This window comes from Mustelus asterias, chromosome 8, assembly GCF_964213995.1.
Source record: "Mustelus asterias chromosome 8, sMusAst1.hap1.1, whole genome shotgun sequence".
NCBI classification, from domain to species: domain Eukaryota; kingdom Metazoa; phylum Chordata; class Chondrichthyes; order Carcharhiniformes; family Triakidae; genus Mustelus; species Mustelus asterias.
Window position 1 is genome coordinate 120,563,922 of NC_135808.1, and position 13,665 is coordinate 120,577,586.

Below are 13,665 nucleotides of genomic sequence, written 5' to 3' on the forward strand. Positions count from 1 at the left end.
ACTGGGTGTCATAGAATTCTACAGTGCAGAGGCCATTTGGCCTATCAAGTCTGCACCGACAACAATTCCATCCAGGCCCTATCCCAGTCACCCCTCGTATTTACCTTAGCTAGTCCCCCCCGACACGAAGGGGCAATTTAGCATGGCTCATCCACCTAACCCGCACATCTTTGGACTGTGGGAGGAAACTGGAGCACCCAGAGGAAATCCACGCAGACATGGGGAGAATGTGCAAACTCCATACACACAGTGACCCAAGGCCTGAATGCAACATTGATTAGAAAAAGGCACAAGTAAAAATGTGCTTCTTCATCTAGTCATCATTTCTTTTTTTAAAATGGGCTCTTTATTAACACTTCCACACATCATCAGCAAACTTAAATCAACCTATCCCACACACATCATTCTGGGTCGCAAGCTAAACAGAAAAAAAACTTCTAGTTTTACCACTACATTTCCAAAGACAATGGATTCTGAGGTTACAATGTAGGCTGTCTTTGTTTAATTCTCCTTTCATGCTCCTTGGAGTTGAATCACTCCTTGCCAACTCCTCACCTAATTTGTTCAATGGTCACATTTAAGAGAATAATCCTCTGCTCTTCCTTGCTGCAAATCCGTTGTTTCTTTTTGTGTTTGTCCACTGTGACCCTTGTGGGAGTTGAAAATGTTTTCTTCCCTGTTGTCTGGGTGTGTCTGATCAACAGGTTTACCTTGTAGTCTGGAGTGTGTGTCCTTGCCTTCCTGAGGTGTGCTGTCATTTGATGGTTGCTTCCCTGTTCTAGCACTGTCTAGAATGTACTGTCCAGGGTGTACTGGTTGGATGTTGCAGTCTTTGCCATATGTTTGAGGGTATTGTGACAGCATCCATTGGAGCCTGAGGTTGTGGCTCATTTTGCTGCTGCTGGTTATTCTCTGGTTTTGGTGCATGGACAAACGACTCTGCAAAGAGTGAAGACAATTTAGATCTGAAGTCTCACTCAAGATTATCCTATTGGGTTTCTTAGGAAATTCAGTTCTGGGTGATTGATGAAAGGTTGTTTTCTGCCATTTTAAGAAGGTTCAAGACAACCGAGACATCTCTGCTCAGAAGAGGGAAAGGCAGGTTACATGTCGTAAATAGCTTCAAATATCTGCATACCACCATATCTTAAATGGTTCCAGAACCATGCCCATCACCAAAAGTCGGATTCTACCAGGCCAATAGAGTGGCGTGTGTGTAATTTGTAGCGAGAGGTGTCTCAGCCACGGTTCCTTGTCTGAGACAACTGCATGGCTGGCTCCCGTGTTCAAAGAAAGTTGATGAGATAACCATTCATTGAGATGTCTGTGTTCCAGAACGAAAATCCAGGATCTCTGACCTCACCCAAGAAGCATGATTACTTCGCTTTTAGTGTGGTACTGCAATCTCATGAATCATCATGGGATTGTCCGTCCATCTGGTTGTTTTAGGCTTGGATAGCTTTCCAATGTATCCCAAGTGGTTAAATTAAAGCACAATGCTGAGATTGTTAGATATCGGTCATGCCTGTGAAGTCACTTGGTCCTCAGTGCTGGCATGGTTGCCTACCCTCAAGTGGCTGAGCGGGGTATTGCTTCTCTTAGCTTGGGGTTTCTCTGCCCCTTTGCTTGCTGGACAGTTGAGGTTGCTCTGTACCATTGCTCACTTTTGCCCCTTAAGATGGATCAGTGCTATAAATGGATTTTGGATTGCCTGACAATCTAAATCACCGTTTCAAGGGTTAGATCTTCCTTAGCCTGAAATATGTCTGAAAGGACATCATCCTCCACTCCCACAATAATTCTGTATCTTACAAGCTCTGATTTCAACTCACCATAGCCACAGCCTTCAGCCAATCTGTACAGCTCATTAATAAAAGAGACAACTAATTATCCTGGCTGTTAGATAGGTTTGTTAAACTTTTCTAAGATTTTTGTTGTTTCTCAACTTAAAACGAGTCAAATTATTTTAGGACTTTGCCATATTTAGTTGAGCATTCATAGATTCCTTGCCAAGTTATTATATTGCTGGCTATTGAACCAATGAATAAAGCAGTGTTTTAATTTGTTCAGCTTCTGCCTTTTTCTCTAGGTCTGTTTGGTAGGCTCCATGAAGATATTCTGAGTCTTGTACGGTTGAATATTGTTTATTGGTAACATGTAACTATGTATGTATGTATGCACAGAGCACTGTCTAAGCTACCAGCTAACTCCTTATGTCCAGTCCTAGAATACAATCTAGGCTTTGCCCATGTCGTTTTTTTTTTACATCATATTGTGGGCAGTACTGTACCTAGTCCCATGTTAACTCTTCCTAGAGGGACAGAATTTACAGTCCAAAATTGTTGAACTCAATGTAGAGTCCAAAAGACAGTAAATAATCTAATCAAAAGATGAGATGCTGTTCCTTGAATTTGCATTGATTTTTTTGATTCGATTTGTCACATGTATTGGTATACAGTGAAAAGTCTTGTTTCTTGCACGCTATACAGACAAGGCATACCGTTCATAGAGAAGGAGTGTGTGCAGAATGTAGTGTTACGGTCATAGCTAAGGTTTAGAGAAAGATTGACTTAGTGCGAAGTAGGTCCATTCAAGAGTCTGATGGCAACAGGGAAGAAACTGTTCTTGAGTTGGTTGGTACATGACTTCAGACTTTTGTATCTTTTTCCCAACAGAAAGCGGCGGAAGAGAGAAAGTCCAGCGTGCAAGGGGTCCTTGATTATGCTGGCTGCTTTTCCTAGGCAGCGGGAAGTGTAGACAGAGTTAATGGATGGGAGGCTGGTTTGCATGATGGACTGGGCTTCATTCACGACTCTTTGTAGTTTCTTGCAGTCTTGGGCAGAGCAGGAGCCATACCAAGCTGTGATACAACCAGAAAAAATGCTTTCTATGCATCATCTGTAAACATTGGTGAGGGTCGTAGCACTGGAATGGAACAATACAGCAGGCTGAGGATGGAGCTGTTCATGTGAAAGCAAGGCGGAGTCTTTTGCATCTGCATTTAGAATTGTAGCAAATTCAATCTTGTATCACACATATTTATTCCCCATTTTTACCAGCTACCAGACACAATAATGTGTTCCCATCTATTTAATCTAAATGTCAAATTTGGTCATTTTTCTTTCTTGATCAAAACTGAGGCTTTCATAAGGAACCAATGCATCAAATGGATTTGCCTTCTTGATATAACTAATGCTTTATTATATACTTTGGGATTGTACTGCTGTTCCAGGTCTACAAATGTATTTCTGAAAGAGTTTCATGAAAAATTGTATAAAGAAAGCATACCCCATCAAATGTGTCTCCATGAATTAGAAGAAAAACGTAAAACTAAAAATTGATCTTTGAAAATACTAAAAGGTTACTTTAGCCATGTAAACCAAAATATTTTTAAGGATGACAAAATTGTTCAGTTTCAAAGCACACAGTCTTACCTCAACTGTTTTGCATAGCTTTGTTCTATGTCTAGTCTTTCTTTCACAAATTTAGTATATCTTTCCAAGAAGTCAATTCCCCACTGCGTGTGTTTTTCTATGTTGTCAAATTGATCCTGAAAGAAAGAAATGACAAATATTAGTCATTAAATGACCAAATTAGTGTGTTCTTAGCTTTACCAAACGTGAACTTAAAAAAATCATGCAATGAATCAAAGCAAAAATTTAATTTTTTGAACCAGGAAATAAAATGTTTAAAGAAGCAATAAATGCAGATTTAACATTATGCACATTTGTCACTAGCAAATTCAATGCAAGGTATCTAAAATGTTATTTTCAGTTAAGAATGACAAATTTAACCTCACTTTTCTTCAAGGTACCTCATTTTTGTCCTAAGTAACAGAGGAATAGAGTGGAAAAGATAGCTTTGCTCATTATAGGTAACAATACATTAAAAATTGTGGTACTAATTGACAATTTACAAACATATTAAATAGAGTAGATCAATGAACAAAAATTTAGGGGCAATGGTCAGTTGCAAACTGGTTTAAAATATACATTGTTTTTAGTTAAGATCAGGCAGTGTAAAACAGACTTTTGACTCAAAGCTTGAACTCCTGATAATCCTGGTAAGCAAAATCTAAGAGGGAGATGGTGGCATAGTAGTAAAGGACTAGTAATGCAGAGTCCCATGCTAATGCCCTGGAGATATAGGCTCAAACCCCACAATGGCAGCTGCTGGAATTTAATTTTTTTAATAAAATCTGGAATTGTAAGCTCATGTCTGCAATGGTGACCATTAAACTATAATTGATAATTGTAAAAACCCAGCTGATACATGAACGTCCGTTAGGAAAGAAAATCTGCCTGGTCTTGCCTACATTTGACTCCAGGCCCACAGCAATGTGATTGGCTCTTAACTGCCCTCTGAAATGGCCAGACAAGCCATTCAGTTCAATTAAGGATGGGTAACAGCGCCATCCACATCCCAAAGAACAAATAAAATGAAAATGTCTCAACAATAAAGACCCATTACAAAGTCTAGGTGCTCTCCAAAAAAACATCAAGATTTATTGAAAAGGTCATTAATAAACCTTTTGTAACAGTTTTTAAAAAAATATTAGAGACTGAATAAAACCTGAAATAACAAATCTTACATTAAAATGCGACGAAACGTTGATCAGATGTATCTCTCGAAAGTAATCATTTTTAGCACAAATTTAAGGAGTTTCGTTGAAAAAGGGAGAAAACTACTTAAAAATTACACTCAACTATCACAGTAAACAATGGGCCATAACTCCCTCGGTGCAACAATCAACAGCAGAATGTCACTCCAACATATTGGCATTAAAATTCCTAAGCACCTGTCTTGCCCGACCTTCCTGGTCCCTGGCTCCAGCGGTGAAGTGTAAAAGAAGCAGAGTAAGGGAGGACATGCTCCCTTTTTACAGCACTGCCTACCATAAAGCAGGTGTGTTTACAAAGCAGGCCAGGGAGACAGTACTGCGTGTGTGCGTCGAGCTCAGTCTGGGTGTTTAAAATAGTTACACTGAAGTTAGAAATGCTTTTGTTTCTACTACCTCTTTCAAAGTCACAATTAGCATGTCACTGGCAGAACCATCCTTAGTTACCGATTCAAATCACTGTTGGATGGTTCCCAGCACAATTGTACAGAACAAGTTAGCGCTTCTGGAACAATTGCCAGGTACACCCTTGCCGAGAACTTTGAGGGGAACTCCCCAGCGCATCTTTGGGGTAGCCCACAAATCCAATGCTGGGGAGCCAGGAAGTTACAGGCCATTTCTCTTGAGGAAATACCAGCACCAAGCCTGCTTCACAATTTTGGCCAAAGGGACTGAATCACAAATTTTAAAAATCAAGAAAATTTTCTTTGTCAGCAAAGAGGAGCCAGGGTTAGAAATTAGAACACCACAAACACTGGAAAAGCTGCTATTTCAATTGTATCAATCCTATAGCTAAAACAAAATAAAACTTTACTTTGATTCAAATTCAACACTCAATTTTCAAAAGAAAAATATTTCTTCCTAATGGGAACAGTCCTGTGTCCTCATGATTGCTTTGCTCCACAATGGAATTATCATGTTCTGCACTGGGTGAAAGAAAATGGGAGAACGTGAACTGTCCAACCTAAAAGAAGCCACAGCTTTAGGCTGACAGGACAGGCACTGCACACTCACAGCAGGTATGCGTGGCAGAGAACATTTTTTAAAAACAAAGTACTATTATGTATGGAGCAACAGGAGCACATTACATTTTGGCATTCCTACCACACCAATCAATAAGGTGCACGCAAGGTTACTCAACGGATATTGCATTTTTATTTGCTGGCACCAGAGAAGACTCCCAGAAACCACACAATATTGCTCGCAGTGACAGGGTTAGCCAATGTTATTTCTTCACCTTTTCATTCCAGCTGGCAACAAAGGCATGTATGCAAAAGGCAATATTCTGCTAAATCAGCACTAAATCTACTTGTGACATTTTTCACCAAGTACGAACTGAATTTTCCAACATCTCATGTTTACCATCAGAGACAGTAAGAGTTTTAACAACACCAGGTTAAAGTCCAACAGGTTTATTTGGTGGCAAATGCCATTAGCTTTCGGAGCGCTGCTCCTTCGTCAAATGGAATGGATATCTGTGTTTACCCCAGTCCAACGCCAGCATCTCCACATCATGACTACCATCAGAGACACAGACGTGCATTTCACTAAAATCCATAAATTTACTTAAATACTAAGGCTAAGACTAAGGGAGTTTGGCACGTCAGCTACAACTCTCACCAACTTTTACAGATGCACCATAGAATGCATTCTTTCTGTTTGTATCATAGCTTGGTATGGCTCCTGCTCTGACCAAAACCGCAAGGAACTACAAAGGCCATGAATGTAGCCCAATCCATCACGCAAACCAGACTCCCATCCATTGACTCAGTCTACACTTCCCGCTGCCTCAGCAAAGCAGCCAGCATAATTAAGGACCCCACACACCCCTGACATTCTCTCTTCCACCTTCTTCCTCCAGGAAAAAGATACAAAAGTCTGAGGTCACGTACCAACCGACTCAAGAACAGCTTCTTCTCTGCTGCTGTCAGACTTTTGAAGGGACTTACCTTGCATTAAGTTGATCTTTCTCGACACCCTAGCTATGACTGTAACACTATATTCCACACTCTCTCGTTTCCTTCTCTATGAATGGTATGTTTTGTCTGTATAGCACGCAAGAAACAATACTTTTCACTGTATGTTAATATGTGACAATAATAAATCGAGTATGAACCATAAACATTATTTTTTTCAAAATGGTCGTAAAAAAATAACTTTGAAAAGTTCTTACCAGTCACTCATAACCTGCCTACTGAAAAATCAAAAATTAACAGGAAAGATAGTTTGAAATGTGCAAACAAAAGCTTTGAGGAATACAAAGAAATACTTGCATTTATATAACATTTGTTCACAATTACCAGAAGTGCCAAAGTGCCTTACAGTTAATGAAATACCTTTTGAAGTGTGGTCATTATTACAATGCGGAAAACATGGCAGCCAAGTTGGGCATAGCAAGCTCCCATAACAGCAATATGATTTTTTGTTACATTCATTGAGGGATAAATATTAGCCAGAACACCAGAAATAAAGATAAAACCTCAAGTCAGTTTTTAGAATGCACTCTATGCTGGATCATTGGACTCTATGGGGAGATTTGAAAATAATGCGCATAATTTAATTATGCTTCCCCATATAATTCCAACGCTACAATTTTTGGAATTTACAGTTCTATCAATAGACAAATTAAGGCATGCAAATTAAATGTTATTTGCTTTGGAATATTAACAGATTTTTAAATGTACGGCACCAACTTCAGGTCAGATAAAATGTTACGGTTAGGTCACACAGCTTCAATTTAAAAGTCTATTCCAGGAATTACACAGCCCCATTATACAAAATGACAACAGGCTGGATTATATGCTGAATGAGAGTTCCCTCCCGCCCAGTGTAAATATTGGGGTCGAGACTGCCTTCCCTCGGCCAGTTTGCACCGCTTTAGCTTTACAGGCAGCAAGCCTTTATTACCACGCAAGGCTGCCACCTGTCTCAAGAGCTACTTTCTTTGAGGGAGGTGGCAAGTCTTCTACAGTTCAAAACGTAAAACTCATTCGAAGCACCTTGCTAGAAAATACTACAGCTATATCCAAGTTTTACTTATTACTTGTCCTTACAAACATGTTTTAAGCTGGAATATGTAAAGTGTCACATACATTGATTAAATTGATCACATCCAACAGGTTGGTGTTAATTGTTGTGTGGAAAAATTAGAGGTGTTTTGGAGTTTGGGTCATAAACATTTTTCCCTAAGAGAACACTGTGTCTCAAGAATTTTATTTTCAATGATGATGTGGAACAGGAAGTAATGGATTTAATTACTTCCTCTATGTCACCATGCAACACACTTGGACTTCAGTAGCTATTTTGAACAGAGCAGCTATGGAGAGCACTTTAAATCAAACAACTCCTTTTAGGTTTTCAGAAAATGTAGCACAGAAAATTGTCGTTACTACTATGATACTCAAGTAAAAAAATCAAATCTTCCAACCAAATAAACAAAAGGATCAAAAAATGGAACACATTCAGGCTTTCTGACAGAAAGCTCAGAGTGCAAAATGCTAATCAGGAACCTTTGACCAGCAGAAGAAAAACATGACCTTTGTCACCATAAAGAAGGATGTTTTTCAGCAAATTAGAAAGAAGCTGTTATCTTCAACGACAGAGATTTAGGATCATTTTTCCCCCTCTCCAAACGAAAGCCAATTACAAACAGATTACACATTCAAGCAGTTAAGTGACAAATATTTAACAATAAGTGGTTTAAAACTGAGGAAGTTTCCACACCAATGCAATACGGGGTATATTTCCAAAAGGACATTTGCAAAAGAACACTGATGACCTAATTGTGCACACATGTACTTTGATTTAAGATACTTCAGGTTCAAAGTAAGAATGGGTGGGGCAGTATAGCCAGACTGGGTCACAGAGAAATCAATCCACCCTCACTAGGAACTTCTAATTTTGTTTGGATTCCTTTTTCTGGAGAGCTTAATTGAAGTTATTTTTTGAGATCTATTAAAGGTGTGTTCCCTCATTAGCCTTTACCTACCATTTTCATTTATTAATACAAGATTGTGTTGTGCAGTTTGAGGGAGTTCTGTTTTATTGATTTACAAGAAAGGGACCAGTGTCAATATTTTCCCAGTCGAGTCTGTTCTTCTAGTCTCAAAATGCCTCAAGAGTCAATGAAGCATTTTCAAAAGCTTAGTTATTACCGCATTGTAGGAAAATGCAACAGCCGAATGTTCCTGTTAAGTTGTGCAAGTATGCATTAGTCTAAAAGGTACTGCGCCAACCTGGCCTTGGGACATAGAGCGCTTTTTGCAGCTGAAAAGTAATTTAAACGGACCATGAACTGAAAGAAACAAATCATGCACAGCAACTGCATTTTAAAATTCATTCACGTGGGGTATTATGTGAATAATGAATGCACAAACTCAGAGTTAAAGAGAACCCACCTATGAAACTTGACTATGCCAAGCTCTAATGAAAGTTTGCACAAAAGCTTTTGTTTTAAATCTGGTGGTTGTGGGATAAACGTTAGCCAGGAGGCTGAAAAATTTCCCTGCTCTTCAAATAGCACCATATCATGCCAAATATACCTCCTTGTGGGAGGGCAGATGGATCTGAAAAATACACTTAAAACAGTGCAGTGTTGCTCCGTATCGCTTCAGATTCTGTGCTCACAGTTCCAGTGTGGGATTTGAAATTGGGACCATCTGACTCTGAATGATTTTTAACACCAAGTGAGTGCTGATACAGTAAAATACCCTCCCATCATAGTACACATTAGCGGCTGGAAACTATGGAAAACTCCTCAGGCTGTATGCACCAGAGAATGTTTGACATAAAAAGGTACATTGTAAATATACCTAAGTGTACTGAAGCACCTCAGGAGTGCCACATACTGTATTGAAAGAAATTGAAAAGAATTTCATTTATGCAAAATTAAATTTGAATTATGTAATGCACTTTCCCAAAATTTTAGGAATAAATTATATTTAAGAACACCACCAATGTGAATTCTGTAAATTATTAACTCATTTTTATCATCCCCATCCATGTTATCTTAGTCACTTAGAAAAAATAGGGACAGTCCAACCCCAAAGCAATTTCTACCCTATGCTTTGGTCAGCCAGCAGGGGGCCACATTGATCAAGTCAGAAAGCAACGACAAGAAGCAAATGCAAAAATGGAATAATGTTCCAGTGCCCGACATGAACTTAGTGATTGTTCCTAGAGTATAAGATAATTTATGACATCCTCCCCTTAAGAAACTAGGAACAGGCGTAGGCCATTTGGCCCATCAAGCTTACTTCCACCTTGCCATCTTCCTGCACTATCCCCATATCCCTCAATTTCATTGCCATCTATACACCGCTGTTCTGAACATACTCGCTGACTGAGCCGCCACTGTCCTCAAAGATTCACCAGTCTGACTGAAGAAATTCCTGCTCATCTCAGTCCTAAATGGCCTACCTCTTATTCTGTGATGGGAGGGTATTTTACTGTATCAACACTCACTTGGTGTTAAAAATCATTCAGAGTCAGATGGTCCCAATTTCAAATCCCACACTGGAACTGTGAGCACAGAATCTGAAGCGATACGGAGCAACACTGCCAACTTGGGCGGTGTTTCCATTATGCTACTTAACTAGTGGTATCCTTATAATGACCTAGCGTTGATATTTCAGCGCAACAACTATGCAGAGGTCCCTCAAAGAAAAATGCTAGGATCAACCTGTTCGCTTGTTTATCAAAGACCCGGTGGATGTTCTGAGAAGTGGCAATCTCTCTACTGATGACACTATCCTCTGCTGAGTAGTCACTTCCCTGCCAGCAAGGCAAGTAGTGAAATCACTGGTTGCTTGTGTTTTTGCCAATTCCGAGCACATATAATGGCACAAATCTTCTTTAATTGCAAACATCTGGCTCTTGGCAATCACATTCTTGATGAAGTCAATAAGCAGCAACATTGGAAAAGCTTTTGGAAAATAGAAATCCATATTGGACGAATGATCGCCCACCACCTGGAACACTGACCTGAAGCCCAAATAGAATTTAGTTACGACTGGAAATCTACAACTTCCTGTTAGTGACTCAACCCAATCCCTTCATGTCCCACTGTATTCCTAGGTGTCATTAGTTTCAAAGTCACAAAATTTGTTTGAGTTAACTTTTGCTAAACCCCACTATTGTGTCATACACCCATTAATTTCCCAACCTGCGGCCAAGGACACAAACAGAAAATGCTGGAAAATCTCAGCAGGTCTGACAATATCTGTGAAGAGAGAATCGAGCCAACTTTCAAGTTTGGATGACCCTTCGTCAGAGCCCTGACTCTGTGCATTTAATTTAAAACTACTTCACAGTTGCTCACCCATAGTATGAATAAGCTTCATCAAGATTGGATAACAGTCATAGGAAAGATTAATATTCAGTTCCCCAAGCTAAATGAAACCAAAGATCTTTACAATAGCAAAGAGTTACAGAAATCAGAAATACCATGGCATGTTCAGAATATTTTTTTCTTCCTTATATTTAGCTAAAAGGTGCTTTCAGGTTTCCCTTTCAGATCTTACAGAAATTCCTTTTCCACAACACAAAATATTGATTTCTACTTTAACCTATTACACAAGCTCCAAGGCAAATGCAAAACCTGGGATTCAAATAAACGCGACCAAACATTAAACGAGCTTTCAACATCAGAAACAAACTCAATTTAGATCTAGGGAAAAAAATAAAATTGCAATTAAATAGAAATAAATACCAGTACAAAAAAATAATGAAAAGCAACTGTACTGATGGAATCTGCACTACTAATGGAAATTTAGTGCAGAGAAATGTGAAGTGATACACTTTGGAAGAATGAATGAGATGGGGCAATGGAAACTAAATGGTTCAATTTTAAAATGAAACACAGAAACCTGATAATTCACAAACAAATCTTTGAAGGTGGCAGGGCAAGTTAATAAGGTTATTTAAAACATATGCTTTAAAGCTTTATTGGCTTTATAGAGCCATAGAGTGCAAAAGCTGAGAAATTCTGCAAAACGTTTATAGGCCTCTGGTGAAGCATTGCATCCAATTTAGGACATCATAGCAAAGGAAGGACGTCAAGACCTTAGAGAGGGCACCAAAGAAAATTAGAATTGGACTAACAATTAGGGGTTTTTAGTATGTGAAGAGAATTAGAGAAACTGGGACTGTTCTCCTGACAAGATTAAGGGGTCACCAACCAAGTGTTCGAAGTTATAAAGAGTTTGGATACAGTAAGCAAGAAAAAATTGTTTCCACTGACGGTCATACCAGAGAACACATTTAGATGCAATTCATAAAATGAACCAGGGTGGAAAAGTGAGGGAAAGAATTAGTGAGTGGATTATGATGTGGAATGTATTGCCTGAAAGGGTGAAATGCAGATTCAATAATAAATTTCAAAAGGTAACTGAATATATACTTCAAAAGGAAAAAAATATGCAGGACCTTGGGGAGTGAGACTAACTAGATAGCCCCATTGAAAGAACTGGCACAGATATAATGGGTCAAAAGACCTCAGTCAATGCTCCACATTTCTATAAGATTTGGTAGCTTTAGAGATTTACAAAGTTACAATGGCATCAACCATGTAGCAGCAATACACAAGTCTTGAAAGAGCACATGGACACTGAAACAATGTCACAGCAAAAAGACGTGGTCAATGATGGTATATTCTATGTATGCAACTCAAGGTGCCACTGTGGAATTCCACAGGTTTCCTTTGCAAGTTAAAATGCAAAGTTATTCACCAAAAGGCTACATGTCTACTTTTATTCTCCATTATTGGGCCTGCTGGGAAAGAAATTAATACACATTCCACTGAGACAATAGGTAGATGATCACTTCCCAGGTGTTCTACATTATATGGCAGTATACTGCACCTATATAGTGCTGATTACCAATACAAATTTCTTGCTTGGTCACGGCAACTACTTTTGTGTAATTATTCCCAATCATTAAATATATCTTCCATTTATTTAATGTATTCCTCAACATTTCCATTACCATAAATCTGTGCCAAAGGGATACAGTTGTGGGGGCCAGGGTAGTATTTTAAAATTACTTTCATGCTTGTCAAGAGGGATCCCATTCAAGTAACAGCAAACATTCACAATAGGTAGACAATTTCAGTGTAAGTTTTATACTTATTTGAACCAAAATACACCAAGAACACTTCATGTTCCAGTAAGAAGCACCAGGTGGCACATTGAGTGTTTCCCCCCCCCCCCCCCCCCCCCCCCCACAAGTGTGTTTTTTTCCCCCCCAAGTGTGTTGCATCAGTAATATCACATTGGACAGCAATTGTTTTAAAAACCCGATTCGTTTTGAAATATAAATTTATGATTAAGATGCCAAACATTTTAGAAACACAACCATTGTCCGAAACTTCTATAAAATAGACTGTTTCTAAAGCAGACTGTTTCTAAAGTCACAGAAGCACATTCATTGGCTGTTTGGTGGCCCTCACTTTCCACCCCAACATCTGGCTGAATTTCTTTAATGGAAATGACTCAACTGACCCACCCTCATACTGGCACGAATCATAGCAGAAACTTGGGAAGGGACAATTATAGAAGCTGGTTTCTTAGTGGTTCATTACAAAATACAGCCAACAAAACAAAGGCAGCCTGTTAACAATATTACTTATTAACTGGCACTGATCATTTCATCACTGATAGTTACTAAGTGTTCCTGATCTCAAAATTCTTTCAAAATTACCAGTGGAATGTATTAAAAAATCCAGTTTTCTGCAACAAAATACAATAATTTTAACAGTTGACTCATGATACAAGTGTACAATTTACTGCACTATACTTGGAAAATTGTTCTGCCTACATAAATCTGGAAACCCCTTTTGGTTCCATTGCAGAAGAATTATCAAGTTTAACCATAGCACTCAAAGTCAGAAAGGAGGAGGAATTACTGCACACAATATTCCAAGTGTGGTCTCACCACAGCCCTGTATAACTGCAGCAACACTCCTGTTCCTGTACTCGAATCAGCAATAAGTGATTCATTTTGATAGGACAAATTTGAATGTGGATTACAGGGTCAAAGGTAGGGTTCTG

At 38.9% G+C, this 13,665-nt stretch overlaps 1 protein-coding gene across 7 annotated transcripts in view; it reads right to left on the minus strand.

The window, feature by feature from the left end:
* fnbp1l (formin binding protein 1-like) overlaps positions 1–13,665 on the minus strand; it is a 154,574-nt gene that overhangs the window by 62,292 nt on the left and 78,617 nt on the right. For all 7 annotated transcript variants that reach the window (XM_078218833.1, XM_078218830.1, XM_078218834.1 and 4 more), the window contains exon 2: positions 3,435–3,550. In XM_078218833.1, the coding sequence (XP_078074959.1) occupies positions 3,435–3,550 (116 nt within the window). The remainder of the gene's footprint in view (positions 1–3,434; positions 3,551–13,665) is intronic.